General features: G+C 41.0%; 1 protein-coding gene across 1 annotated transcript; it reads right to left on the reverse strand.

The window, feature by feature from the left end:
- Positions 1–8,909: 8,909 nt before the first annotated feature.
- On the reverse strand, positions 8,910–9,536 carry LOC148690127 (uncharacterized). Its single transcript, XM_088687190.1, has one exon. It carries the CDS (start codon positions 9,534–9,536, stop codon positions 8,910–8,912), a length of 627 nt encoding a protein of 208 aa, XP_088543316.1.
- Between the last annotated feature and the right edge of the window lie 3,169 nt (positions 9,537–12,705).

Genomic DNA, 12,705 nt, shown 5'->3' on the forward strand with positions numbered 1-12,705 from the left:
TCAGCCACATGCACATTCAATCATTCACACCAAAACCTTGCACATGCAATCCCTTTAATTAATTCAACCTAGCTGTCATTGCACATGCATTCATTCTTTAACCCACATGCATTTCCACCCACATGCACTCCCATTCTTTAATCCATTCAGCCACAAGACATTATCATTGCACCACATTCAGCCATTCCACTTGCTATTTCAGCCACATGCACTCATAATCATTCAACCAACTTTGCACATGCATTCATCATCATAACCTAGCTGTCATGTTCCCCCCATTTCACCTATAAATAAGCATCCATTGCATTCCATTAACATACACTTCTTCCATTTCAGAAATTCATCCATACACACCAACAACATCCCCTTAGAATCCAAAGTGCCGTGCACATTCACCACCAGAAATCATCCCATTGCTGTGGCCTCCCCCTTCCATTTTCACCACTCCCCAAACCATTCACACCATCAAACTATCCTTAGACCTTGTGCTACAACGAAGAGGAAGATAAGAGGGCCTAAACGTTCATACAATTCAAGTTTGAGTTGTTGGAATGTTTAGGTGTTTCTTTGATTTCAATGTTTAATTTCAATACTCTTTGTTTTGTACGAATGAGGAATGGAAGAGAAGAGGGCCTAAACGTTCATACAATTCAAGTTTGAGTTGTTGGAATGTTTAGGTGTTTCTTTGATTCTCTTTGTGTTGTACGTATGAGGAACTAAACCCCCCCCCCCTTTGGCTAGGGGGGGGATTCGAAATATATGTTTATGCTTGCATTTTGATTTGATTACTTCTAATTGTGTTTCATAAGTTGTGGATTCAATTTGTTTAACCGTTTGATTGATAACTTATTTATGTATGTTTATTGAGAGTGCACACTTAATTTTCATGCATGAATATGACGCTAGAATATAAGTGAGTTTCACCTAATAGTTACGAACTTATATTCACAAGTAGTGGAGGTTGCTTATAAACAATCGCGTTAAACGAATTCTTGGCATAAGTTTCATGCATATTCCATAGTAACGAGTGCCTCGTCGATGTTTATAATTTCCGTTGAACTTAATGATCTTTGTTGAATGTCTCTATCATGCGTATTCCATAGTTAGGGACTTTGATTAGGAATAATTTGGTTGTAATGCGTATTCCATTCAATCCAATGAATCTAGGGAAATCTGAAAGTTAATTTAAGCGGACCTAATTAACTTGGAGCATTGAGAATTCATGGTTTATTGAAATGCAATTGGAAATCGTTTTATTATGCAAGTGTAACATGTGTGGAGATGAACCCCTTAGCTAGCATTCATCCATACTTTCATCATATTCATATTTACATTCTGCTTTAATTACAATTTGTTCATTTCGTTTAATTTCGTCAAAACTCAATCCCCCTTTACTTTATTGTCCAATTTAGTTAGAAAGTGTCTTAGTTTATGTTTCTATGTGTTTTGATTCAAGTTATTACATAATTTCGTCCAAATTCACCAAAGTGCTCAAAACTGCCCAGAAAGTGTTTTTAAGGCAGTTTTGAGTGTTTTGGGTGATGTTTGAGTCTTTTGGTTTGTTTTAGTGTTTTAAAGTTTAGTTTTGCATTCTTTGAGTCGAGCATAGTGTTTTATATTGTGTTTTTACGTTTTTGAGTCGAATCCAAGTGATTAACAATCCCTCATAATCCTTGGTCCAGAACGATCCCTACTTACATACTTACTACAATTTGACAAAAAGAGGGTTTAATTTGTGTGCGTATAATTCTCGCATCATGTCTTAGGTTGTTGAAGGATCCAAAGTGCAAGGAAGTACACCAAGTATGTGTGGCCTGTGCTCTGTGCAAAGGCACTCCAATGATCAATGTCCTCAATTGATAGAGAATGGAGGATGGGAAAGCGCCAATGCCATAGGTTATCAAGGCCAAAATCCACAAAGGAATGATCCATACTCAAATACATACAATCCGGGATGGAGAGATCACCCAAATTTCAAGTGCAGGGAGCCTCAACAACCCCAAACTCACGGCAATGGAGGAGGATTTCGACCACCCCTTGGGATATATCAAAAACCATTCCCACAATCTCAACCTACTCAACCAAATTTAAGTTTGTCAATGAATAATGATAATGTTCTTCAATTACTAACTACCTTGTCGCAGGGCTATCAAAATCAAGCAAAGGAGATGGACGAATTGAAGAAACAAATGGGGCAAATGGCGGAATTCATGGGCCAATTCAGAGAGGAAGGTAAATTGCCTAGTTCAACAATCGTCAATCCAAAGGGAGGTTTTGAAACCGCCAAGGCAATCACGTTGAGAAGTGGTAAGGAGGTTGGAACCACCCCAAAACTGTCTAAAAAACAAGCCAAGAAGAGGACACGCTGCTGCAAGATGAGGATGATCAAGGAGCAAAAGCCACAGCAAGGGTGGAACAAACCTTGCCGCAACCACCTACTGTCCCAAAATCGTCCAACACCACTAAGGTAAGTCCAAATTTGACTTTGTCAAGTTCTATTCCACTAAATGTGCCCTTTCCTGACAGATTTAGGCAATCAAAGAAAGAAGAGAATGAGAAGGACATTCTGCAAACCTTTAGGAAAGTTCAAGTCAATATTTCGCTCCTTGATGCAATCAAGCAAGTTCCTAAGTACGCTAAATTCTTGAAAGAGCTATGCACAACAAGGAAGAGGATTTCAAACAAAGAGGTGGTCCAGGTAAGTGAGAATGTTTCGGCAGTGTTACAAAGAAAACTACCACCTAAATGCAAAGATCCGGGTAGTTTTACAATCCCTTGTGTTATTGGAAATACTAAGTTTGAACATGCTATGTTAGACTTAGAAGCTTCAATTAATGTCATGCCTTACTCAATTTATGCATCTATGGACTTAGGAGAGCTTAAAGACGATGGTGTGATTATTCAATTGGCTGATCATTCTAATGCCTATCCAAAAGGAATTTTGGAAGATGTTTTGGTGTAGGTTAACAATTTGATCTTTCCGACGGACTTTTATGTGCTTGACATGGAAGATTCAACCCATTCTACACCATTGCCGATCCTACTTGGGAGACCTTTCATGAAAATAGCCCGTACCAAGATCGACGTGTTCAAAGGGACTTTAACGATGGAATTTGATGGGGAAGTTATTGATTTCAATCTTTCTAAAACTATTAAATATCCTAAGGATGATCATTCTTGTTTCTCTATTGATATATTTGATTCATTGGCGCAGAACTTCCTTGATTCGTTGGACAAAGACCCATTTGAAACAACAATTGCCGAATGATTGTGTTTAACACCCAACCTGGCCATGCATAATGATGAAGTTGGCGAGATGGTGGCTGCACTTGAATCATCGCCACAATATCAAAGTAAGCCCCTTAACCCAATTTTAATTCCTGTTTCTACTAACAAGTTGTTACCTTCAGTGATTCAGGCACCCGTTCTTGAACTTAAACCATTGCCAAGTCACTTGAAGTATGTCTGTTTGGGAGACAAAGAAACGTTGCCCGTCATTGTTTCTTCATCACTTACAGCAATAGAGGAGGAGAAATTGGCTCGAGTGTTGAAAGAGCACAAAACAGCCATAGGATGGACCTTGGCCGATATTAAGGGAATTAGCCCTACAACATGCATGCATCGCATACCTCTAGAAGAGGGGGCTAAACAAACTCGAGAGGCTCAACGTCAACTCAACCCTCCAATGATGGAAGTTGTGAAGAAAGAGGTTATCAAATTACTTAATTGTGGAGTGATTAATCCTATCTCGGATAGTCGTTGGGTTTCACCAGTTCAAGTTGTGCCAAAGAAATCTGGAGTGACGGTGGTGAAGAATGTCGAGAATGAGCTTGTGCCAACACGTATCCAAACAAGTTGGAGAGTTTGCATTAATTATAGAAAGTTCAACACCACCACAAGGAAGGACCACTTCCCTTTGCCGTTCATTGATCAAATGCTTGAAAGGTTAGCCGATCATTCTTTTTATTGTTTTCTTGATGGTTATTCGAGATATAATCAATTTGACATATCTCCGGATGACAAAGAAAAGACCACTTTCACGTGTCCCTTTGATAGGAGCATATTTGGGCGACTTAGTTAGCTTGTTTTCTTACATTTATGTTGTTAGGTCATAGTTATTTTAGTATTTTAAGCTATTTTTGTGCATTTATAGGTTCATTTGGCTAAGAAAGCAAGAAGGTGCATTTTGGAGCCTTTTGGAGCAAAATTGGACTTGGAATGGATAGCATATGCTTGGAGCAAAAGGAATGGACGAAATTGAAGACCTAAAGATGTTAAGATTCCTAATCAAAGAAGGATTCCTAATCAAAAAAGGATTCCTAATCAAAGAAGGTTTCCTACTTGAAGTAGGAAAGTTAAGCCAAGGTTTCCTATTTTGGTTTAACCTTTCCTAATCCTAAAAGACCTTATGTTCCAGCAACATTGAAGACTCTTATACATTTTAGGACACAAAACAAGCCTTCTTTGCAACCTTATTGTCCTTGTCGTGCATTGCCTATGCTTGCCTTTCCTTGCTGTGCAAGGGGAGGGGTTATTCCTTAATTTGTGTCACAAAATCACATTCCTCTTTGACCCCATTCTCAGCCACACCTTACATACCTTCTTCTATCCTAAATCTTTGCCTTATTTTAGCCTTAAAACACATTCCCTTTCTTACAATTTATTGCCGCAAGTTTCTTTCCTTTTCCCTTCTGACCTTATGTCTCATTTTCCTTATGGATTTGGGGTCTAATCCTTTCCTAAACTATGTAATAAAAGTTAAGATTCCTTCCTTCAAATAAATACCCAAAGCCGCACCCTTATCCAACCCTAATCATTGACCCACACAATCAGCCATCATTCACAAAACACTTAAGCTCTTGCCCCAGCTTTCAACCTTTCTTCCACCATTCCCACACTTCCATACCTCCACCCAAACACCCATACATCATCCCTAACCTTTGCCGCACCACCCTACCAACCTAAATCCATCTTTAACCCCGAAATCCATCCAAAATCACCCCTAGACTCTTGTGCCGCAACTTTGCAAGGAAGAAGAACAGAAGAAGAAGCCTTGGACGTTTGTGCTTTCAAGTTGGAGTGTTGGAACGTTTTTAGGTGTAATCTATCTTTTGTTTTCAATGTTTAATTCAATTTTCCTTTGTTTTGTTGTGAACATGAGAGGCCAAACTCGTTTTAGCTAGGGGAGGCTTAGAAACCATAATTATATTTATGATATGAATTAATTAGTTCCAGTTGTGATTTCATAAATTGTGAATGCAATTTACTTAACCGTTTGATGGATAACTTATTCTTGTATGTTGATTAAGGAGGCCTACTTAATTTGCATGCTTGAATTTGGTGCTAGAATATAAGGGAGTTACACATAATCGTCACGAACTTATATTCACAAGTAGTTAAGGTTGTTTTCACAATCATGTTAAGTAAATTTCTAGCATGAGTATTATGATGTCATAGTTACAAGTGTTTTGTCAATACTTATGATTTTCATAGAACGTAATGATCTTTGATTGTATCTCTATTATGATGTCATGTAGAGAACTTTTGAAGAATGCTTTGGGTTGTCATATGATGCCATCCAATCCAATAATTTAAGGAAAATCTGAGGGTTAATTAGTGATGTCACGGTTAATCTGAGGTGTTGAGGTTCATGGTTTATCGAAAAAGCAACTGGCAATCAATTTTTGTTTGAATGTATCATGTGTGGAAAAGTATCCTCTAGCTATCTAATCATCCATCGTTTTTCTCAAATTCGTCCAAATTGCATTTAAGTCTTTTAGTTACTTATTTTTACATTAATTTCGTCCAAAACCCAATACTTTTTACTTACTTGTTTCAAATCTGTCCTAAAGTGTGTTTTTAAGTATTTTGAGTCAAAACCAATTCTATTTTCGTCCAAATTGAGTCCTAGAGTCTAGATTGAGTCCTTTTGATTGTTTTGTGTTGTTTTGAGTCTTTTAAGTTTGTTTTGAGTCATATAAGTTTAGTTAAGAGTCTTTGGGTCTATTTAAGTGTTTTCAAGCCTAGTTTTGTATTTTTGAGTCAGTTTTCATTAGATTAGCAATCCCTCCTAATCCCTGGCCTAGAACGATCCCTACTTATATCTTTACTAGAATTGTCAAAAAAGGGGTTTAATTTGTGTGCTATTATTTATCACATCACCCTTTGGTACTTTTGCTTATCGTCACATGCCATTCGGTTTATGCAATGCACCTGCCACCTTTCAAAGATGCATGAAGTATATTTTCAAATTTTGTGGAGAAGATAATTGTAGTTTTCATGGATGATTTTAGTGTATTTGGTGATTCGTTTGATGATTGTTTACATAATCTCACTTTAATCTTAGAACGATGCATTGAAACTAACCTTGTTTTAAATTGGGAAAAATGTCATTTCATGGTAAAACAAGGCATAGTTTTAGGGCATATAATTTCGGCCAAAGGGATTGTGGTTGATAAATAAAAAATAGATCTTGTACACTACTTACCCTCTCCTACTTCGGTTAGAGAGGTTCATTCTTTTCTTGGACATGCAGGATTTTATGGGCGATTCATCAAGGACTTTTCAAAGATTTCCAACCCCCTTTGCCGACTTCTCCAAAAGGATGTACCATTCAAGTTTGATGAGGAGTGTGAGAAGGCCTTCAATGACACACCCCGATCGAGATTAGGGCATCCTGGCCGTCACGTGGAAGTGACGTAACCATGTGCACAGTGCGGAAGCTAATAAAATAATAATATAAATAGTACGAATAAATAAAAACTAGCTTTACACAAGGTAACAACGAACAAGTGCAAGCGTAAGTGTGAATGCTAGGTTCAGAGCAAGAAAGCCTAATGCAGTCCAGAAGAAAACGACACAACAAAAGCACACCCGAAGGTGGTCTTACACTGGTGGTGGTCTGTCAGATATGCCGGGGAATTCCTCAGGGAAGCCACCAAACGTGCTAGCCAACTAGAACCTGGAGGGGCGCAAAACAAAAGCGTGAATGGGCAAAAACAAAGTTTTTCGAAAACCATTTCATAAATAAGTTCTAACCCGTCGCCGTAAAACCTGTATACTTCCCAGAAAATAGAATATAAGTATATAAGTCATGCTTAGGAAAATGCTATGCCAAAACCTCAAAGTAAAATGCAAGTGCTCAGGTAATACCACATCAACAACACATAATCTGTCAGCCGGAGTCACCTAATGTGACCTGTACGGCTGAATCTAGAGCTCAAATCTCAATCTCACTAACTAGACCTGCACACGAGTCGGAACCACCTAAAGTGGTCTGTACGACAAGCCTGGGTGTAATATATATATATATATATATATATATATATACGCTGAAGTGGTACGATCACGTGAAGGCTGGGCCAATAATCTGGGTCACCTACGAGTCGGAACCACCTAGAGTGGTCTGTACGACAGGACTGTGCACCTAACTTGCATCCAAGCTGAGTGTGTGGTGCGGGAGGTGAACATCACGTGAAGGACTGTGCCCAACTCTGGACAGGAGCACTGACACCGGGGGTGCAGGTTATGAGCTCTCTATGCATCTCAAATCACTACTGAATGTAAACATAAATCACAACTCACCTGGCACTTACCTGTGCGTCCGCAGCACCAAACATACATATATATATATATAAACAATTAACAATGCATAAACAACGGCAAACTATAGGCATGGCATATAAACAATTAAACGTTCTAATTCAATTTATGGGAAAATATAAGTATATAGGTATATACGGAAAACCAAAAGCCCATTCACTGGTATGTGGAAGGGTCGTAACCCCCCTGCCTCGAGTGACCACGCTCGTCCTTGGGATAGGTATCACCTATATGCGAAACAACTATAAAAACGTTAATTTTAAAGCACATAACCAATCTTAAGAAATAACTTCTCATACAATGCTCAAATGGGGTGTATGAATACACCAACGTGATCTACTTAACCTCAGGAACATCCCCAAATTTTTAGAAAAATTTTTCACCGCCGCACGCGCCCCCACGCACTGGCCAAGGCACGGCCACACGCGCCGGCCACGCGCAGGCACGTACCTGGCACGCTAACGGCGTCAGTTAACGCCGTCAGGAATATTCCGTTAACTTTAACGGATTCCGTCAACGGCGTTAGGAATATTCCGTCCAAACTGACGGAATATTCCGTCGTCTTCTCCGGCAAGGCTCCGGCGCCGTCGTCGGCGCCGGAAAATCAGGAAAATTTCAAATCGTGATATGTTCTTCGTTTTTCAACCAAATTTCACAAAATTGGTACCAAATTGAAGCTTACAACGAGAGGAACAAAATCATACCACTTTCAAGTGCTAAAATCCACGAAATCTCGCCGGGAAAATACCCCCAACTCCGGCCAACCTCGAAACTCACGATCCCGACGTCCAAAACCTTCAAACGAACCACCCCGAGCCTTCTAAGGACCTCACCAAGCTTCCTACAAGCTTGAAATTCCCAAAAACATAAGAATTTACGTGTGCATGAATAATACCAAAAATCGGGTATCTCGAGTTCGACGTGAAAACGAAGGTATCCTTACCTGAAATGGGTATGGTGGGACTCTAATGGAACTCACGAGCATGGATATGTACTTTGTTTCTTCGATCTGTGAAGATTTGGGTGGTTTTGGAGTGTGTCCGTACACATGGGTATGAAAATGGGAAGGGAAATGACACGGGATGGGTGCAGGGATAGGGGAAAGGGTGAAGGGAAGGTGTGGGGGAAAATGTGTGGTGTAAAACCAGCCACACCAAGCTCAAAACAACCGCACAACGTAAAAATCACACTGGGGGCAAAATCGTCTTTTCACACGTACGTTTTAAAATTTTCGGAACGGGCTGTCACAACCTACCCACCTTATAAGAATTTCGTCCCAAAATTCAAAACAACCATACAACGAACCCCTAGTGATCAAAGAACAACCGAGGATACAAATCCCTTATCCGATCTTCTGTTTCCCACGTAGCTTCCTCCACAAAATGATTTCTCCACAAAACTTTTACTAAGTTCACTGTCTTGTTCCTCAGAACCTTTTCCTTCCAATCTAGTATCGTCACTGGTTCCTCATCATAGGTCAAATCCGGATTAATTTCCAAGGGTTGAGGAGGTATCACATGAGACGGATCAGCAACATAATGTTGAAGCATGGACACGTGAAAAACGTTATGTACTCTAGCCAACTCCGGAGGCAACTCTAACTTGTAAGCTACCTCGCCAACTCGCTCAGTGACCATATATGGTCCAATGTACCTGGGACTCAACTTGCCTTTCTTTCCAAACCGTACCACGCCTCTCCATGGTGAAAGCTTCAGAAATACCCAATCGCCAACCTCATACACTCTGTCAGTAGCATGCCGATCTGCTAAACTCTTTTGCTTGTCCTGGGCTGCCTTTAGGTTAGACTTAATTACCTGAACATTTTGAGTAGTCTCCTCAACGATCTCCACACCCACCAAAACTCTTTCTCCGACCTCTGACCAACACAACGGTGTGCGACAAGATCTGCCATACAATGCCTCAAATGGTGCCATGCCGATACTCGAATGAAAGCTGTTGTTGTAGGCAAATTCCATTAAATCCAACCGCTTATGCGAAGCATCACCAAACTGTAATACCGAAGCTCGCAACATATCCTCCAAAGTCTGAATGGTTCTCTCTGACTGTCCGTCCGTCTGAGGATGATACGCTGTACTATAAAGTAGTCTCGTACCCAAAGCTTCCTGAAACGCCACCCAATACTTAGATGTAAATCGTGGATCACGATCTGAGACAATACTCACAGGGACACCATGGTACTTCACAATCTTTGAGATGAACAACTCCGCTAATCGGCCCAAAGAATACTTCTCTCTCACTAGAATGAAATGTGCTGACTTAGTAAGCCGATCAACAATCACCCAAATGCCGTCAAAGCCATTATGTGTACGCGGAAGCTTGTACACAAAATCCATAGTAATATTTTCCCATTTCCACTCTGGAACAGGAAACGGCTGCAACAACCGAAACGGCTTCTTCCTTTCCGCCTTAACTTGCTGACAAACAGCACACCTACTCACATACTCAGCTATTTCCCTCTTCATACCCGGCCAATAATAAAACGGTCGAATGGTATGATACATTTTAGTAGCTCCTGGATGCATGGCATAAGCCGAGATATGTGCTTCATCGAGAATTGCTTTCTTTAAATCCAAACTATTAGGCACAAACATCTTACCTTCCTGCATCAACATGCCATCCGAATCACGAACTATGTGGTCTTTCCTCCTTCCCCGATCTCGAGCTTGGATCAATTCTTGAGTTTCCCTATCAGCCACCTGAGCTTCAAGCACCCGATCAACTAAAATTGGCCTAACTTGAAAATTAGCAAGTAAAGCCATATCTCGATCTTCTGCTTCCAACCTCACTCCCTTAAAACGTAAGTCTGCCAGAAGAGGAATACGACTAGCGTACAACGCATTGATATGGCCCTGAGACTTCCTGCTAAGTACATCAACAACTACATTTGCACGACCAGGGTGATAATCAATCGTGCAGTCATAATCACTGAGCAACTCCATCCACCTCCGCTGATGAAGATTAAGATCTTTCTGCGTAAAGAGATACTGAAGACTCTTGTGATCTGTAAAGATCTTACATTTCTCTCCATAAAGGTAGTGTCTCCACAACTTCAACGCAAAAACAATGGTTGCTAACTCTAAATCATGTGTAGGGTAATTCAATTCATAGGGTTTCAACTATCGTGAAGCATAAGCAATCACCCTACCATGCTGCATCAACACACATCCCAGACCATTCAATCCCAGACCATTCAAAGAAGCATCACTATAAACTTCGAAATCACCACTATCGTCCAGGAGTGCCAAAACAGGTGCATGAGTGAGACAATACTTCAACTGCTGGAAACTCTGTTCACACTTATCATCCCACTCAAATTTAACGTCTTTCCTCTTTAATCTCGGTAGTGGTAAGGCAATCACAGAAAAATCCTTAACAAACCGTCGATAATACCCTGCTAAACCAAGGAAACTCCTCACCTCAGTGACGGTTCACGGTTGTTCCCATTTCTCCACAGCTGCGACCTTTTGAGGATCCACCAAAATACCCTGAGCTGAAATGATGTGCCCCAAAAACGCAACTTGGTCTAACCAAAACTGGCACTTGCTAAACTTAGCATACAATTGGTGTTCCCTCAACCTTTTCAACACCAAAGTAAGATGTCGAACATGCTCCGCTTTAGATTTAGAGTACACCAGAATGTCGTCGATGAAAACAATAACAAACCTATCCAAATATGGCTGGAACACCCGGTTCATCAAATCCATAAAAGCAGTTGGTGCATTCGTCAACCCAAATGGCATAACCAGAAACTCGTAATGACCATAACGAGTCCTGAACGCCGTCTTAGGAACGTCATCCCTACTAATCTTCAGCTGATAATATCCAGACCTCAAGTCAATCTTGGAAAATACACAAGCACCTCGAAGCTGATCGAACAAGTCATCAATACGCGGCAACGGATAACTGTTTTTAATCGTCACCCGATTCAATTGCCTGTAATCAATACATAGCCTCAAAGTTCCGTCTTTTTTCCTTACAAACAATACTGGAGCTCCCCAAGGGGAAGTACTAAGCTGAATAAAACCCTTATCCACTAATTCCTGCAACTGAACTTTCAATTCCCTCAACTCAGCGGGAGCCATATGATAAGGAGTCAAGGAAATAGGATTAGTACCTGGAAGCAACTCAATAGTGAACTCCATGTCTCGGTCTAGCGATAAACCAGGTAAATCCTCAGGGAAAACATCGGGAAAATATTTGACTACCCTCACATCCTCAACTCTGCTAAGAGCAGCCTCATCCAACACCACATGAGCTAAGTACCCCTGGCAACCTTTAGACAACAACCTTTTCACTCGCAAGGCTGAAATAACACCATGTCTCACCCCACTCTGCTCGCCCACAAAAGTAACCACAGGTAGTCCAGGACGATGGAACGAAACTACTTTCCCGTAACAATCAATATTGGCATGATTGAAATGCAACCAATCTGTGCCCAAAATCACATCAAAGTCAACAATATCCAATGGGATAAGATCAGCTGGCATAACCACGTCCTCCACTATCACTGGACATCCTGGGTACACACGATCTACAATACATCTCTCCCCTCTAGGCATAGTGAACTCTAAATCATACCCTAGAGGTGTGGGGTGAGGTTGCGTCACTTGAGCAAATGTATGAGAAATCAAAAAATGTGTAACACCATAATCAATTAATACTCTAGCAAAATAACCAAGGATATTTAACGTACCCACGATCCAATCTGGATTATTTTGAGCATCCTGCAGAGAAATATTATGAATACGCCCCTGGGTCTGCTGTCGTCCACCTCGACCTCTGCTCGTCTGGCCACCACGACTCTGAGTGCCACGCCCCTGACTAGGCTGACCAGACTGCCTCGAAGACCCCGCATTACTCGTAGCAATCTCCCCCTGCTGAATCTGTCCTCCCTGAAACCACTGAGGCCCATCTGCTAGAACTGGAGGATACAACGTATAGCCGCCAGAATACGGAGGATAACCGCCCTGGGAATATGGGTTCTGGGGATACTGATACTGTCCCGGGGCATAAGGAACAGCATCGCCCTGATAGTAGTAGGCACCACCTCGACCTGTCTGCCCATAACTACCCGGACCCGGA

The sequence above is a fragment of the Pyrus communis genome, chromosome 16, assembly GCF_041283825.1.
Source record: "Pyrus communis isolate YQ-2024b chromosome 16, ASM4128382v1, whole genome shotgun sequence".
Classification (NCBI taxonomy): domain Eukaryota; kingdom Viridiplantae; phylum Streptophyta; class Magnoliopsida; order Rosales; family Rosaceae; genus Pyrus; species Pyrus communis.